Source organism: Anolis carolinensis, chromosome 3 (genome assembly GCF_035594765.1).
Source record: "Anolis carolinensis isolate JA03-04 chromosome 3, rAnoCar3.1.pri, whole genome shotgun sequence".
NCBI lineage: Eukaryota > Metazoa > Chordata > Lepidosauria > Squamata > Dactyloidae > Anolis > Anolis carolinensis.
In genome coordinates this window covers 72,199,971-72,216,567 of record NC_085843.1, presented here as the reverse complement: position 1 = coordinate 72,216,567, position 16,597 = coordinate 72,199,971, and the positions used below count along the sequence as shown (strand labels likewise).

At 37.1% G+C, this 16,597-nt stretch overlaps 2 protein-coding genes across 5 annotated transcripts in view; one reads left to right on the top strand and one right to left on the bottom strand.

Annotated features, from left to right (window-relative positions):
• Position 1: 1 nt before the first annotated feature.
• atp5pf (ATP synthase peripheral stalk subunit F6) lies at positions 2-3,827 on the top strand. 4 transcript variants are annotated; one of them, XM_003219073.4, is made up of 4 exons: positions 2-144; positions 1,191-1,382; positions 2,599-2,723; positions 3,507-3,827. In XM_003219073.4, the coding sequence occupies exons 2-4, from the start codon at positions 1,213-1,215 to the stop codon at positions 3,533-3,535; spliced, it is 324 nt and encodes a 107-aa protein (XP_003219121.1). In that variant the 5' UTR covers positions 2-144; positions 1,191-1,212; the 3' UTR covers positions 3,536-3,827. The 4 variants fall into 4 exon arrangements, with proteins under 4 accessions (XP_003219121.1, XP_003219120.1, XP_008105840.1 ...); XM_003219072.4 differs by having other exon boundaries at positions 22-172; XM_008107633.3 differs by lacking the exon at positions 2-144 and adding an exon at positions 186-315.
• Positions 2,978-16,597, bottom strand: part of jam2 (junctional adhesion molecule 2) — a 30,346-nt gene continuing 16,726 nt past the window's right edge. The window contains exons 2-10 of the mRNA XM_008107631.3: positions 16,302-16,367; positions 12,976-13,089; positions 12,527-12,679; positions 11,813-12,018; positions 10,514-10,616; positions 8,777-8,884; positions 7,962-7,977; positions 7,097-7,136; positions 2,978-5,312 (exon numbers count right to left, since the gene is read on the bottom strand). Of these exons, the coding sequence (XP_008105838.1) occupies positions 5,280-5,312; positions 7,097-7,136; positions 7,962-7,977; positions 8,777-8,884; positions 10,514-10,616; positions 11,813-12,018; positions 12,527-12,679; positions 12,976-13,089; positions 16,302-16,367 (839 nt within the window). The 3' untranslated portion in view covers positions 2,978-5,279. The remainder of the gene's footprint in view (positions 5,313-7,096; positions 7,137-7,961; positions 7,978-8,776; positions 8,885-10,513; positions 10,617-11,812; positions 12,019-12,526; positions 12,680-12,975; positions 13,090-16,301; positions 16,368-16,597) is intronic.

Below are 16,597 nucleotides of genomic sequence, written 5' to 3'. Positions count from 1 at the left end.
CGGCGCCCGCTGCTGCCACCTCTCGGCGCCCGCTATACTGCTCACAGCAAGGTTTTTGTTTTTTTACCATTTCCCTCTTCAAACCGGAAGCGAGCCCTACGGGTTCCGGTGCAAGAAGAGACACTTAAAGTCGCCCTTCCCAAGGTTTGTTTTTTTTCCTGTCTTTCGAACGGTAAGTCACCATAGAGTGAGAGGACGCTTCTCTCCTCAGGCCTATGCTCAACGCGGCGCTCCCGAAATCCTTTGCACGGGTTGTGGGCGGGGCCAGGCCCGCTCGAGGACGGAAGGTTCGCGCAAGGTGACCCGCCAGCCAAGGCAAGGCGGAAGGGGAACAACCGGGCCTGCTCATCAGGTTTGGCCTTCTTTGGCGGTGCTGTGGGGTGTTTTTAAACCCGCCTCGTCTTTGAATAAGGGCCCTTCCAAACAGCCCTATATCCCAGAATACAGTATCTGCTTTGAACTGGGTTAACTCAAACCACTCTCAGAAAATGTGAGATTTTCTGCCTTAATATTCTGGACTATAGGCCTGTGTGGAAGGGCCCTTTGTGTAATTGGTTAAGTCAGTGTTAGTTACCCAAGGGCCAATCAAACTTTAGTATAGGAATGTGAGGGCCAGAGTGAAGCTTCAATATGGCCGTTATATGGTCGTTTCTTAAAATCGAAGGGCTAAGAAGGGTAAATGATTTTCTTTTTCCAAATGTTAAAGTAAAATATTTTTCCAGCAAGAAGAGCAAGGGCCAGCCAAAATGAATTGGTGGGCTGCATGTGATCTGTGGGCCACGGGTTGGACCACACTGGATTAAGTGAACGAACTCAATGGGCACTCATCAATGCTTCCTTCTCATCTTCGAAGGTTGCGTCCTGGGCCCAGTTCTGTTCAACACCATTATTAATGGCTTAGATCAGTGGTTCTCAACCTGGGGGTCCCCATGTGTTTTGGCCTACAATTCCCAGAAATCCCAGCCAGTTTGCCAGCTGTTAGGATTTCTGGGAACTGAAGGCCAAAACATGTGGGGACCCAGAGGTTGAGAACCACTGAAAGGGTTAGAAGTCATGATCATCAAGTTTGCAGACGACACTAAGTTGGGAAGAATGGCCAATACGCCAGAAAACAGGAGCAGAACCCAGCATATAGAAGTAGGTGTGAAGCAGCTGGCGTATAACTGATGGTTGATTTTTTTTCTTTATAGCTGAAAAATCTACAAATTCATCATGATTCTTCAACAGCTGTTTAGGTTTTCTTCTATTTTTCATTCAACACTCTCAATCCACTTACGTAGAAATATTGGCTTTTCTGCCATTGTGTTTAACAAGGCAAAGGAACTTGATCCTGTACAGAAACTCTTCGTGGACAAGATCAGAGACTATAACACAAAAAGCCAGTAAGTAAATGAAGACCTCAATAGTCAGCCTGATTCTAAATCTCTTAGGAAAGAACTCTATGAACATCAAGTTGTATGTCATAACTGTAGATTGAATTGAGCTGAAGGTTTAATTTCCAAAAGTAAAAGGGTGTTAGCATGTTGCCCTAATTATGCATGTGGATAACGATTGAACCGTTCACAAAGAAACTTCATGTAGCTACAGAATTTCTTTTATTTGGAATTATTTAGAATAATATATGAGAAAATGCTAGTGTTAATGGTAGAATTTAAAACTTTGTGACAGAACAAATAGGGCTGTACTCAAGAATAGTATATATCAGACACTTTGAGGGGGTTTTGCATATATGCAAAAAACCCCTCAAAGTGTCTGATACATACTATTCTTGAGTAGTCAGCCCTATTTGTTCTGTCATACAATGTTCTATAGGATTTATATGAGAATGTGGCTGTTCACAACCAACCAATGATGTGCCATAGTGCAGTGAAACAGGACTCTTGTCCATTTTTCTTCCAGCACTTCCTTTGGTAATTAATAGGAAGACAAAAAAAAACTAACTTATTCAGCTCTTTTTTTAAATACAGCATTTGAAGAATTCAGTTCCTCAGCCTCTCCCCTGAACATATTTCTTTGCTACACCCACTGTTGTGAAATATCTCTCCCATTACATAGCCCAGGAAACAGAAAAAGTGTTTGTCTTGGTGTCTAGCTTTTTAGATTTGTTCCTGAGGAAATTTGGGGTACTGATTCAGAAAATTGCTTGGATAGGCTGCATCAAATCTAGTATCTTACATATGGTTATCACAATTTCTTATGGGTGAGCAAATGAAGACTGCTAAATAGCATGTGTTCTGTGTCTCAAAAACCAGAATTAAAAGGGGGAAAAGTGTACCATTTTTGGAATCAGCAGGTCAAATATACCCAGAAACAGGTCTAAGATTTGAAGCACCAAAATGTGTGTTGGCCACTATTATCATTTCTTGTTTGCAGTTGCAATATTGTCAGAAGTTTGTTTTTTTCTGTGACAAGAATAGTTGTGATTTATTTCTTACTTTTTTTAAATCCTTCAGCTTTCCATCCATTCAGAAGGGTTTTCCCTGTAGTCACAAAGGGAACACAGTTTAATAACTACCATTTTAATACAAACACATGCTCAGGTTTTTGTAACTGTTCTAAGGTCATTATTAACTAAAAGTTTGATTCTTGAATTTATAGGAAAGCTGGTGGCCCTGTTGATGCTGGCCCACACTTTGAGAAAGAGATGAATGAACAAACTCTGAAACTCCAGCGGTTATATGGTGGTGGAGATCTGACCAAATTTCCAGACTTCAAGTTTGAGGGTAAGCTTTTGGAAGTCCTGTGTTAATATATGAATGTGTAGAAATTGATATATCAGCACTTGGACTATGCACACATTCATTAATAGGTTGTAGGCAGGAGAACCAATTTGTAAGATGTTATAAGGTTCAGTTTTGCACGTATTTCAATGTGTGTGTTGTAGTCAAGACTTGTTTCAAGATTTCTGGAAACAAAATAAATAACTGTGGCAAACTGTGCTAAATGTTCTATCTGTTGTAACATAACAAAATGTAAAAACAATTGATAACAAATTTTATTTGACATTTGTAAATGTTATAGCTGATGCAGCATAACAAGGTGTACAAACATATTTGCAGTTTACAGGCAGAGATAGATTAGAGTCCATACTACAGTTCTGATCTTTAATCTCAAATATTTATTTAGCTCAAATACTTGACTTCTGCATTACTTTTTGGTGGACTTTCTGGCCAAGTATTCCATCTTACTGTTTCCTTGTATTTGAATGTGGTAACAACAACTTGTGTCCGAAGGAAACCAACAAGCATTGCTCTTGCACAACTCATATTTCATAGGGATTCATTCATTATAGTATTGTTCAGTAGTAGTGCTTGCTGCTGACCCTGATCCTTCGGATATTTGGAAAGATCACTGTATACTTGCCAAGCTAAAGCTGTAGATATATGCTGTCAGGAAAAACATTTATGATGTTGCATTTAATTTCTGGTAATTTGCTAACATCATGTTGCAATACTTTTCCTGTAGGGTTTTTTTTCATACTAACACCTTGTTTTCCCCTTTGGCAGAACCTAAGTTTGAAGAGGAACAGAAGTGATGATGTGGTCGTGTGTGCACATCAAGCAACTGTGTCGGATTGGATTTGTTGAATAGTCTTTGTGACTTCAATAAATAGTTCAGTGTTCAATCTATGAATTTCTGTATTTAGTGATGCCCATGTGCAACAACTTCTATAAGGGAGAATGAGATAAATATTTTAATTTGAGATAAACGCAAACAGTTCCTGTTTCCCTATTAGGCAAGTAATTAAATTTCACTGCTTATATGTTTATGGCAGAGAGAGTCTGTTTAGCACTATTATGGATGGGAAATAAAAATGTTAAACTATATCTGTTAAAAGAGAATTGTTTGAACAGTTAAAATCCTATATGTATATATTTCTAAAAGTTCCTGAATATCCCAATCTATTGTCTGGCATTCTTGCAGTATGGAGACTTAATATGTGGAGGGCACCAGATGATCTACACCTGATTTTATTGTTTGAAATGAACAATGAAAAATATTAGTGGAATTGTCTCAATGCATCATCACTGCAATCATCGAACACAAAAATAGTGTATTTATAATAGGATCTATGAGCTTGTTCTTTTAAAGCCACTCACTGGTGTTGAAAAGAGTGAAAAAATGAAGTGATAAAAAACACTACACTTCAGCAAACTTAGAACTGTGTAATTCTGTCAGTGATTATAAGGTATGAGAGGGTCAAGGCACTTACAGTAAAAAAAGAAATGCTGTAAGTAACACTCTTCTAATCCACCTTGCAAACAGAATATCCATAATGCCCCAGAATACTAAAAAAAAATTACCTAGCTATCTTGTTACAGACATCCACTCATGATTGTCAGCCTGTATGTGATGCCTGCTGTAGTTCTGACTCTTGCTCTCAATTGTGAGAAAAGAGCACCCCCCCCCCCCAAATGCAAATGTCCTGTAGAGCAAATTCAGGTGCTGAGCCTATCGTGATTTGCAGAGTTGCTCCTATTAAATTGATGGCTTCCTGAACTTCAGTTCCTTACTGGAAAGGGTATGTTGACATCATTAGCCTCCTGGCATGAACAATGAAAAAAAAAACCGCACTGACAGTGTCCAAGCTCAACCAGATTTGGGAGAATAACAAATAGCTGATAGAATTAGATGGTCAGAAATGTGCTTGCTACCCAGACAGCTGGCTTCTTGAAAACACTAGAATCTTGCAAGATCAAAAAATAAGTCTCTCTAGACTGGTATCCGGTTTCTAAGTGGCCAACTAAATGCCTGCCGCTGTTCCCCAGCAGCACTGTAAAAATGTTCTGCCTTTAAACCAATGACTATCAGTGTTCTTCTCCATGGATTTCTTCAATTTCCATTCACAGCAGCATGATGAATTAGTGGATATTGCCACATCTTGTGGCAGAAACAAACAACTTACTCTTGTCTGTATACTTGTGTTACAGGGAAAAAAACCAATTCTTCCAGCCCTTTTTTACAGTTTTGTTGATGCCACAGTAACTGATTGAAATGTAGCAACTAGAACTACATTTCATTGTTTATTTTTCCTAGTTCAATACCTTTGTGGATACATTGCCCAGCAGAAAGCCTTTTATATGTTTGTGCACTATTATCTTCCAGTAAAAATCACTGTCAAATAAACTAACAACCTTTGGCAATCTTCTGTCCACTTAACAGTAGTGTCGTAATTGCCAATGGCTTTCTGTATGCACCACTCTTTTCATTTACAGAATGGAGTTGAGATGTTCTGTGCAGCAGCTGAACAGTTGATGATCGCAGAGAATTGTATTTCTTCAAATAATGAAGGATTTTGTGTGCTTGAAATCCTAATTGGGGAAAATGAAATAGAAAAGGGAATAACTTTAGAGAATTCAGACATCTTAATATTGTTTAAAATGTCAGTTAACAAGCAATAACCAGAATCGTAATGCTCAAGCACTTAGATCAAGATATGTTTTCTACATATTACAATCATATTTTGATGTGAGTGGTACCGACCCATGACTCACAGACAACAAAAAGTTTTCCCATCCTTGTGGGAAGCTTCTCTCATGTCCCCGCATGGAGCTGGAGCTCACAGAAGGAGCGCATTTGCGCTCTCCCCAGGTTGGATTCAAACCGGCAACCTTCAGGTCAGCAAGCCGACCTTCAGGTCAGCAGTCCTGCAGGCATAAGGTTTTAACCCACTGTGCTACTGGGGGCACCTCCCCAAAACTAATGAGGGGTCATGTGAATTTTTAATACCCTTCATATTTCTAGATTTAGGACACAATGTGAACAATGTGAATATGATTATTGTGGCTACAATCTCTGTACCTTACTTGGTGAAGTCTTTATAGATATATACATTTTGCTCAATATAATAAGCAAAAGATGTCAGTAAAAAGCTGGCAAGACCATGAAAACACATGAACTTCTCCTTGACTTCTACATGGCTGACTTTCATACTCACTAAATAATGACACTACTGCAGTGCAGCACGAATTCTGTTCCCCAGTTACAATATATTGAAGAGCTAATAGAGAAACATCAGAATTCATAAAATGTGCAGCCAGCCCTCCACATTTACAAGAGATAGAGGTAAAGGATCACCATGAAAGTGAATGAATAAAATAAAACATTTTTTTACCTGAGAGAATACCCTCTATGAACCTAGATTTTCCAGTGTGACTATGGTAAATGGCCACCTGAAGTCAACCATAAAATATCTAGAGAAATATCATTTCTAGGAATCTATATGGCCTCCATCATAATTCTATGGTCAGCCTTCAGTAAAAATTGATCACAGAGTCACCGTGGAAGACTTAGAGGTTCCTCGAGATAGCTTTTTAATTAAACCCGCAATATAGAGAGATGACTGCACTTCTTTCTATACCCTATAATTTCATTTTAGGTTTTATGGAATTAAAATAGTTTCCTTTACAAAGATATATAATAAAATATCTAGCCTATCTTTGTTCATGACATGTAAGGAGTTTGTTTATATGGGAATATGTTCAAAATTGCTCTCTTCCCCCCACAGATCTGAAGTGGCAAAGATGCACTATATGATTTGGTTGACTAGGTAGCTCAACTTCTATGGTTCCTGTATTCGTGGGACCAATACCTGCCATTTTCCTAATGTCCAAACCAGACATGGGCAGACTTCAGCCCTCCAGATGTTTTGGACTTCAACTCTTGCAATTCCTAACAGCCAGTAGAATTGAAGTCCAAATCATCTGGAGAGCCAAAATCTGCTCATTCCTGGCCCAAACATACATTATCTCCAGTTATTTTGTAGGTTCTGCAACACAATTTCCTGGTATACTTCTGCTGAAAGGTGACCCATAGAGTCACACCACAGGACCTTGAAATTCTAAAGAGGTGTTCTCTCTAGGCATATTCTAGGTCCTCCAGTGCAATTGTATGGTACACATCTGCCAGAAGTAATTCACTTCAATAGGATTCCCTATTATCTCCAGGTTTACATTTCCATGATAAGCCCACAAACCCCATGAATATGTGGGTCTTACTGTACACAATAAATTTAGCATGTTAACATGCAAGGCTGACATTTATGAAAGAAGTCCAAGTTAATGTTGCTGATGCCCTATGGATATATAATACCCACCTTTTCATTTCCTCCAGGTTTATATTTAGAGCTGTTCCTGCTAGTGAAACAAAAGTGGGAAAGTATAAACTTTTGTCCAGGCAGTTCCAGGCAGACATTCAACTATTTATAAATCTTACTTGTGTAGAACAATTTGCCTACCTCCCATCAAACCCTTTTGTGTTGCGTATCTTCAAGTTGTTGAAATTAAAGAACATTTGGTTCAAATAGGGGAACAACCAGATTTGATTTGGTGATTTGAAATACATACTACATGTATGGGAAGTCATACCTACATATTTGCTGGTATCCAGTTATAACATTCAACAAACCTACAGTAATTATCATAGGTCTTATAATGTTATGATATTAAACTAGTATTTATTGTTAATCATAAGTGAGCATACTACAAGACTTTCAAATATACACAACACTTGATTTTTCCAACCATAGGGCAAAAACAGTTTTTGAACTATCTTCTTTGTGTGCCAGAATTTCTGATCAATAACTACAAAGTATGTCTTCCTCATTTTCAGTGAGAAAGCAACTGGTTAAAGAGCCATACTAAATACTTATTTACCATTCATCAGTTGATCCAAGAGTCTACAGTATTTGGACTAGCAGTTGGATTAAGGCCACAGCGTGAAAGTTTCCCTCTCGTTATATTACTGCTTCTAAACATCTATAGCAAATGTATTATCAAGATTGATCGGAGCCTTTTTTGCCAGCTACCCCAAAATTTGTAAATGATGGTGTAGAGTGAAATACTATGATTAGTGCAAACAATTCTTCCCCTATATATTTTTTTTCTTAAGGAAAAAGAGTGCAACTTTACGTTTCAACTATTCAAAAGTGGCAGCTGGGAAAAGAAAATAACCATACTTACCTTGAAGATTTTTTTTCTAGAGAAAAACAAGAGAAATATTAATGTCATCTTACATGAAAACACATACTGCCTGACTGCAACATGTTCAAAATAGAACAGTAATAATTGCAACAACTATTGGGAAAAAATAAAATGCATCAAAATCTTGGAATACTTTTCATCTTTTCTGTGTTTTCATGCTTAATACTGATCAAGTTGTTAAAAGCTGAAGACAATCCAGGAGAACAATTGCCTTCGTAGCAAAACAACTACTTTGAATAGTACTTTGATAGTACTTCTAGAAAAGCAACATTTCCTGGCATGTTTGCTTGAGTTGTCACAAACACTTTACATCCACAGAAATGTAGGATAGGAAAGCTCTTTGTGACTGAACCATTAATTATGATCCAGCAGAGGGAGCTATCTCACAAATTTCTACAAAGATTCCTGAAAAATGCTGCTTTTCAAAGAAGCAAAATTCTATAGTTTATAGTTAACATTGTAGTTTAAATATGCTGTCTCAAGAAGTTAGTTAGCTCTTTGTTAAAACTGAGTTACCATTCCGAAATTATAGCTACTAGATCCTCTTTATCCCATGTTATGATTTTTCACACTGGTCATACTATTTTCAAGCCAGATGGGATGACCAGTAATTCTTAATGCAGGCTAGACTTGTTTATAGCAACCCTATGCTAATCAAAACTCCTTTTATCTTTGCTTTTGTCCACTACCTTCTGCTCCACAAATGTCTGTTATTCTGCTGGCACTGTTCATACTTCACAAGTGAATAGACATATGGCAACCTTTGCATTAATTGTAGAAACAGATGTACTTACTTGAAAAATAACCCTTCTTTTGTGCATAATATACGCCAAGACCACAGGAAGCTATTATCAGAGCCACAATGACCACAGCAGCAATGATGCCACTTACATTAAGGTCATCTGAAATTCGAAACACAACAAATATAGTATTGATGCATGTGCAGTAGTGCATGTAATTATTTCAAATTGGGCACGTTAGCAGAAAACAAGCATCATTAATAGATTCATTCTCAAAATGGTTGTTAGAGCAAATTCTTATTCATATTATTATATAGAGAAGATGCAAACTGAATTAAATTTTAGTGGACTTTTTAATCCAAGTATTAACTCTGGGTCATCACACACACCTCAGAGAGAATAGTGGGGATCTATTTTACAAGTATTACAAAATATTATATAGATTACAAATGATATATAACTATGATAGGCAAACGGGCACTCTTCACAGGCATGTTGATGTACTTTAGAACAAGTTCTTTAGATACTCTGTTGCCACCTTAGGTGGCTCAAGACCCTGAAAGGCTGAAACACTTTGAATTAAGGTCTGAAACAGAAAAATAGTGAACACTGGTAACTGGAGTTGTATATCCACAAAGTGCTTCACTAGAAACATGACTATGATAGCCTCTCCTCAGAGTGTAAAAACAGATTCACCCTAAGGCAAAAATCTCCTCACATTTTGGCCCTCTCAATTATTGAGTGCCCAGAACTTGTTCTTTGGGAAGTGTTATGCCAATCTTTGGACAAGATGCTCAGATATGCACCTTGAGTCCAGACATATCTGTATTATTAAATATATAGTCATGTTACTGAAACAGAGAAAGACAGAAATAACTCAACTGTATAGGAAACATTTTATTTAAATATGATTTGGTCCATGCTGTAGTTTAAGTTCTTTCCCGAATAGGCTACTGCAATGCGCTCTATGTAGGGTTGGCTTTGAAGACGGTTCGGAAGCTTCAACTAGTCCAATGGGCAGCAGCCAGATTGCTCACTTGGGCGGCATACAGAGAGCATACCATCCCCCGCTACATCAGCTTCACTGGCTGCCAGTCGGCTAGCAAGCACAATTCAAAGTGCTGGCTTTAGCCTATAAAGCCCTAAACAGTTCTGGCCCAGCTTACTTGTTCGAACATATCTCCATCTATGATCTACCTCAGAGGTTAAGATGAACGGGGGAGGCCCTGCTCTCGATCCCACCAACCACAAGCGCGATTGGTGGGGACGAGAGACAGGACCTTCTCAGTGGTGGCCTATCTGTGGAACCCCCTAATGAAATCAGGGCAGCCCCCCCTCCTGTCCTTTCAGTTATGGGACCAGGCATTCGAGCAGCAGACCCAGCAATAATAGTAAGAATGATTTATGTGACTGATATGGACAAACTCTGGATTATGACTTGAACTTGTGTAATTTTAAATGGATGTTTTTATAATGAATATTTCATTTGTTTTAATTGTAATTGTTTTATAATTGTTGTGTTTTTGGCATCTAATGATTGCTGGTTGAGAGACCACTCTGAGTCCCCCTCCGGGGGTGAGAAGGACAAATGTACAAAATAATTTATAAATAAATAATAATTTTCTGGGGTCTGAGTCTGAAAATGTGCACTGAATTTTTGCTTCAGACATTATCTTTTTAGGCATTTCAACAGGAACTTATTGTATCAAATAATTACATTTATTCTGGAAGTCTTTTTGTCTTTCATGGAAAATATGTCAATCTGAAAAAATATTGGTATTTGACATTTACCAACTTGCATTCGCTTCACAGGACACTTCTGAGGCTGTCCAATTTCATTGTCAGCTTCACAGTAATATTCTCCAGTGTCATTTTTTGAAACATGGTTGAAGAGCTGATTAAAAAAAGAAGCATGACACACTATTCATTAAATATTCCTAGAGAATTAAAACTGATATATTGCCAAAATAATGACGTCCATTTAGAATGTAAAAATTCCCAAGAATGTAAAATAATTGATCTCTGAAATGGGATCTAAAATATAATATAATCATTAGATTTGTTGCTAGAAAAAGCCTACACAAAATTTGAGGTATAACAGTATGACGTATTGCAGGAAGGATGTGTGACATATTGTACAGTGAATAAAATATATACTGTACATCAATTCCTCAAATATGGGCATATATGCCCTTTTGAGACATTTCGTTTTCATAACCAGGAATATAAAAATTGCTTCACTTTAGTGAAAACATCTCCAGCCATGCTGACTTTCTCAGTTCTTCTACACATACTTTTGGTTCCCATCAAAGTGATATTTCTCAAATCCTATAAACTCTTCCTACATAAAAAATTATTTCAATGCTATGTGAAAACAAAGTGCCGAAACAATTACACTTAAGTAATGGCAGTGCAAAATACCATTTATACTCATGTGTAAGTCAGGGGTAGATTTTAGGGCCACAATTATGGATTTTGATGTCACCTGTAGGTAAATCAAGGGTCATTCTTAAATATTTGAAAGATTTGGGGGGAGGGGGGGGCAAGCTTGTCTTCTGCTATAGAGATGGGCACAGAGCAATAGATTCAAATTGTAGAAAAAGAGATTCCACCTAAACATTAGAAGAATTTTCTGATGGTTAGAGTTGTTTGACAGTGGAATATGCTGCCTTGGAGCATGGTGAGTCTTCTTCTCTGAAGGTTTTTAAACAGAAACTAGATGGCCATCTGTTGGGAGTGCTTAAATTGTGTGTGCTTGCATGGCAGATGGCTGGCCTCAGCTTTATGATTCTATGATTCTATATCTGATCTGCTAAATTTTACTCTATTCTTGTACTATCCTGTCTTCCTTCAGATTTTATTCTATAGGTAAATCTCATATCTGCTTTCTCCTAGGTTATAAATAGGAAATTGAGGGGTGATTATCGCTGCTTGGAGAACTGTCTGCCTTCTTTTCTTTCCATACCACTATAATGCAAAATAAATAAAAAAAAAACATATTTTAAAATTCCTCACAAAAGTTCTTTCTAAAACTTTTTATGGACAAAGAACTGTCACATGCAAAATGTTATAGAACAAATATTATCTTACCAGAGTTCCAGACGTAGTGTTCATAGCATACGGCAATCTATCTTTTTTCACATTGCCCAGCATGAGGCTCTCTGACAGAGGGAAATTGTTCCTATACCATCTGTACTTTGAAGCAGGAACACCTTCATTTTCTTTACAGCGTAGTTCCACTACTGTCCCACTCATAGCTGAGATGGGCACTTCACAAACAGGAACAGCTGATGGGACTAGAAAATATATCTATGTAAGGTTAATGATTATGACTAAACCGGAATATCTGTTCATGAATTTATTTAGCAGAGGTAGATAAATTGACTGGTATGACACATTTTAGAGGTATAGTACCCAGAACTGTCACAGTCCCAATGAATCTTAATGCAAAGTAATGTTCAGTGAAATTAGTTTCTTCTTGTTCTTAATGTAACATCTATCTAATCCACTGTAGGCAAAATACTGATTGAAAGTTCATTATATGGGAACTTTTTCTTCCACAGTTCCAAATAAAATATAATGATTCTATCTATTTTAAAATGCCTAAAATTAGTTCTTATCTATTTTTATCATTGGTGTGTGGTCATTTGACAGCAATATATTGCTATAATATGACATGTACCTCTAAAGAATTTTGTTTTATGGGAAAGAATCTGCCACTTTTGTGATCCACATGACACTTTAAAAAAGTGTAGCAAAACTATTGAATCTAGCATAAATATCAAATAATGTTTATCTTCCTACCCAAAACTAAGAGAGTGATTTCAGTTTCTCCTGCTTCTTGTCCATGTTCTGAAGGTGTGCTTATTTCACAACGGTATTTTCCAGAATCTTTTCTAGTCACATTTTTAATCTGAATGCTTGAATGCCTAATTTCAGCTCGACCTTTGAAATTACCTGTAAAATAATAAAGAGAAACGGAGAGACAGTGAGAAAGAAATTCATTGAAGTCACATATTGATTTGCTTTCCAAATGCATATAAGAATTAGGCAAAATAAGTTCTGCCCTCACACTCCTGAACACACAAAGACAAGATATTCTTCACTGAAAATGCAGCAAGAAATAAATGACCCCATGTAAATCTATGTACTTTGGTTTCTACATGCAATCTCTATTTTGAACAATTCACATGGAAAGTACAAGCCATCAGCAACAAAAAATATACACAAATACTAATGTAAAAAAATCTTACCTATAAAAGAACCCTGAAAGTATACAAATGAAACGTCTTTTCCTGAAATTTTCTTCCATTCAACCCTCGTATCACTTTGCTTTTTTGCATTGTGCTTACAATTTAAATATGCTCCTGCAGAAGGGAAAATGGATCATTGTTTTTATCTTGTGTTGGCATTTTATTATACACACACACACACACACACACACACACAAATACTCTTGTATTTTTAGAGCAGGCTTTGGTAGAATAATACTGAAGTTCAATTCTCAGTTTACATTATGAATTTGTGTGCAAGTACTGTACCTTAGCATTCTGGAAGTGTACAAGCGTTTATTTTGTGAATTTTCTTTCAGAATACTCAAGCTACTCACCTTTTTTAATCACTACTTCCAATTTGACAAATATTTTATACTGGAGTAAGGAAAACGTCAGTCTGCCAAATGTTTTTCATAAACTCCCAACAACTACACTCAACACAGACAAAAATAAGGGAACTGAAGTCCAAAATATATTAAGAGAGAAAGGTTCCCCATTCTGTATTAAATGAAGAGCACAAAAGGTAAAGTAGGAATTACCCTTCAGTTGATTGTGTTAGGTAGGTAAAGGTTTTCCCCTGACATTAAGTCTAATCGTGTCCAACTCTGGGGCCTGGTGCTCATCTCCACTTCTAAGCCAAAGAGCTGGCATTGCTTGTAGACCCTCCAACAACATGTGGCCAACATGACTGCATGGAGTGCATTACCTTCCCATGTTACCTAGTGGTACCTATTGATCTACTCACATTTGCATATTATCAAATTGCTAGGTTGGCAAAAGCTGGAACTAACAGCAGGAGCTCCCCCTGCTCCCCAGATTCAAACTGCTAACCGTTCCATCAGCAAGTTCAGCAGCTCAGTGGTTTAACCCACTGCGCCACCGGATACTCCATTTGTGTTATAAAACAAATAAATAAAAGAACCCAAGCAATTGCTAATGTAAGATATGAGCACCAAAAATATTAACATATGATGCCCATTAATATCCTGGCATCAACTGGAAAAAGGGAAATGCTAGGGCAAAGCATAACAGTATGCATGAACACGGCAGTCGTACAGCCTGGAAACCACACAACACCCTAGTATGCATGATATTTAATTATCATTCAGTATGCAACAGGGAAATATATACAAACAAAATCCAGACAGCCATTCTTAGGATAGACACACAGAGAGAAATAAAAAAGAAAAAGAAAATGCCTGCCAATGTGCGAATAACAATTAAACATATAAAGTTGGAAGCAGATTTACACAGGCTTAGATTTGACCCATTATATCAATGGAATTTAAATAGATCATGACTGACTTATCCTTTTGAATTCTTTATGTTTACTGCAAGGTTGGGCAAAGTGTAACCCAGTGGCTTCATGCAATCCCTGGATCCCACTTTTGTGATCCTCTGAAACCCCCCACCAGTCCTTCCAATGTCCCCCTCCCCCATTGACAGTACTCTAATTATGACCAGATTTGGAGATGACTCTAAGCTTTCTCAGTGGCAGCATCCCTAATGTAGAACATGTTGCCAAGGGAAATCAGGTTGACTTTATTATTGCTGAGCTTCTGGTGGATGTCCAAAACTGTATTAATTCCATATGGCCTCTGTTTTTTAAAACTGTATTTTAAAATGGGGGTTTTAATCTTATTTTAAATAATGTTTTTAGTCTATTTTATTTTACATTGGAAATTCTGTTGATCATAAATTCATTTAAAAATACTATAAATAAATCCAGAGAGATTAAATCAAAAGAAAAACAATGAGGAATGAGCTGGTTGTTTTTTTTTTTTAAGTTTACTATTATAAAATTGGATTACTTGAAGCCTGTAATAGATTTCTAAAAGCTCATTACTGCACACAGTGTGCCATAAAATGGAATAACAGCAGAGTTAGAAAGAACATCTAGCCCAACCCTCTACCAACATAGGACATGTACAGCTAAAACATCCCTCACAAATGGCCATCCAAACTGGTTTAAAAGCCTCCAAGAAAAAAAACCTCAATCACTTTCCAAGGTAATACATTCCTCTATCAATAGTTTTCACCACCAGGATGATCCTTCTTATGTTTGATCAAATATCTTTTTTCTTATTTGAATCCATTAATTTAGGTACTACCCTGTTTTTTGTGTGCCATCAAGTCATTTCTGATCAATGGTGACCCTAAGATAAATCTATCACCTAATTTTACCACAAAAAACTGGGAAAACTTACTGATTTGAGTATAAGACGAGAGTGGGAAATGCAGCAACTACTGGTAAATTTCAGAAATAAAAATAAAAATAGATACCAATAAAATTACTTTGAGGTATCAGTAGGTTAAATGTTTTTGAATATTTACATAAAACTGTAATTTAAGATAATAATAAGACTTTAATACGATAAGACTGTCCAACTCTGATTACCTATATACTCAAGTATAAGCTGAATATAAGCCGGCCAGGACCCTCACTCAAGTATAAGCTGAGGGAGACTTTTTCAGCCCTAAAGAAAGGCTGAAAAACTCAACTTGTATTCAAGTATATACGGTATATATTGCCTAGGAACAAAAGAAAGAGCAAATACCCCAGGAAGATTAAAGTTAAAATTGAATTTGGGGGGACAGGGGGTGGGGGGACTTCTGGTGGAAAATATAGGCATCTCCGCCATGTAGTTTGAATGCAAACAACATAAAAAATGGAATAGGGAAAGAGATAGAAGTTAGAGAGCTTGCAAGGGGAAAGGGGAAAAGATATTTTGAAAAGGGACAGGACTGGGGGGGGGGGGGGGAGAAAACAAATTTTGGAGGAGGGAGGAAAAAGGGGTAAATCATGTTCCCAAATTGTCTCCATCCAACCCCAGCAAAGTGATGGTGTTATGTATATAATTTGTAGAAATATTTCCTTAAGTTAAGTAGTAGTCATGGTCTCAAGAGTGTTTCATCTGTTAAGCATATGTTTATGTTTCTCCCATTAAATCAATGGGGCATAACAACTGCTTACATTTGGCTGGGTTATACATAGTGAAAGCATTTCAGATGTGCATATAGCTGAGCAACCAAAGGCACTCAATCTCAACACACCACTGCACTGTTTGATAGCTTTTCTCTTCCTAGGACTATCATTGTTGGTATTTTCAATTACAAAGGCTTTGGCTTATGGTACCACGATGAACAGGAGACCTCCAAAATCTCCCAGCATCAAAACAGCCCTGCCCAAATCTTGCAAACCCAGGGCTGTGGCTTCCTTGATTGAAGTAATCTACTTGTATTGTAGTCTTTCCTCTTTTCCCAGAACTATTATGCACGTACAAAAGCTTATACACATACTATACCCTCAAATTCTCTTGCTTTAACAAGTTTGTTGTCTGTTTCTACGGTGATTCCATAGGCTTTGTAGTCTGCAAATAAAAACAGAAAGTAATAATTTTAAAGACCGCAATGCCCTGCTTACTGAAACACCTCAAATCAAAATGTTACCTCAATCATATAATCAGATTGTTTAGTCTCATTGGCAGTCAAGAGGATTTTAAAGTGATCTAACTATAAATGTGATTGCAGCCTTTACATGCAAATGTATTTCAGATCTCTGCCACTTAAATTAGCTACAATTTTCTGCTAAACTGATGTT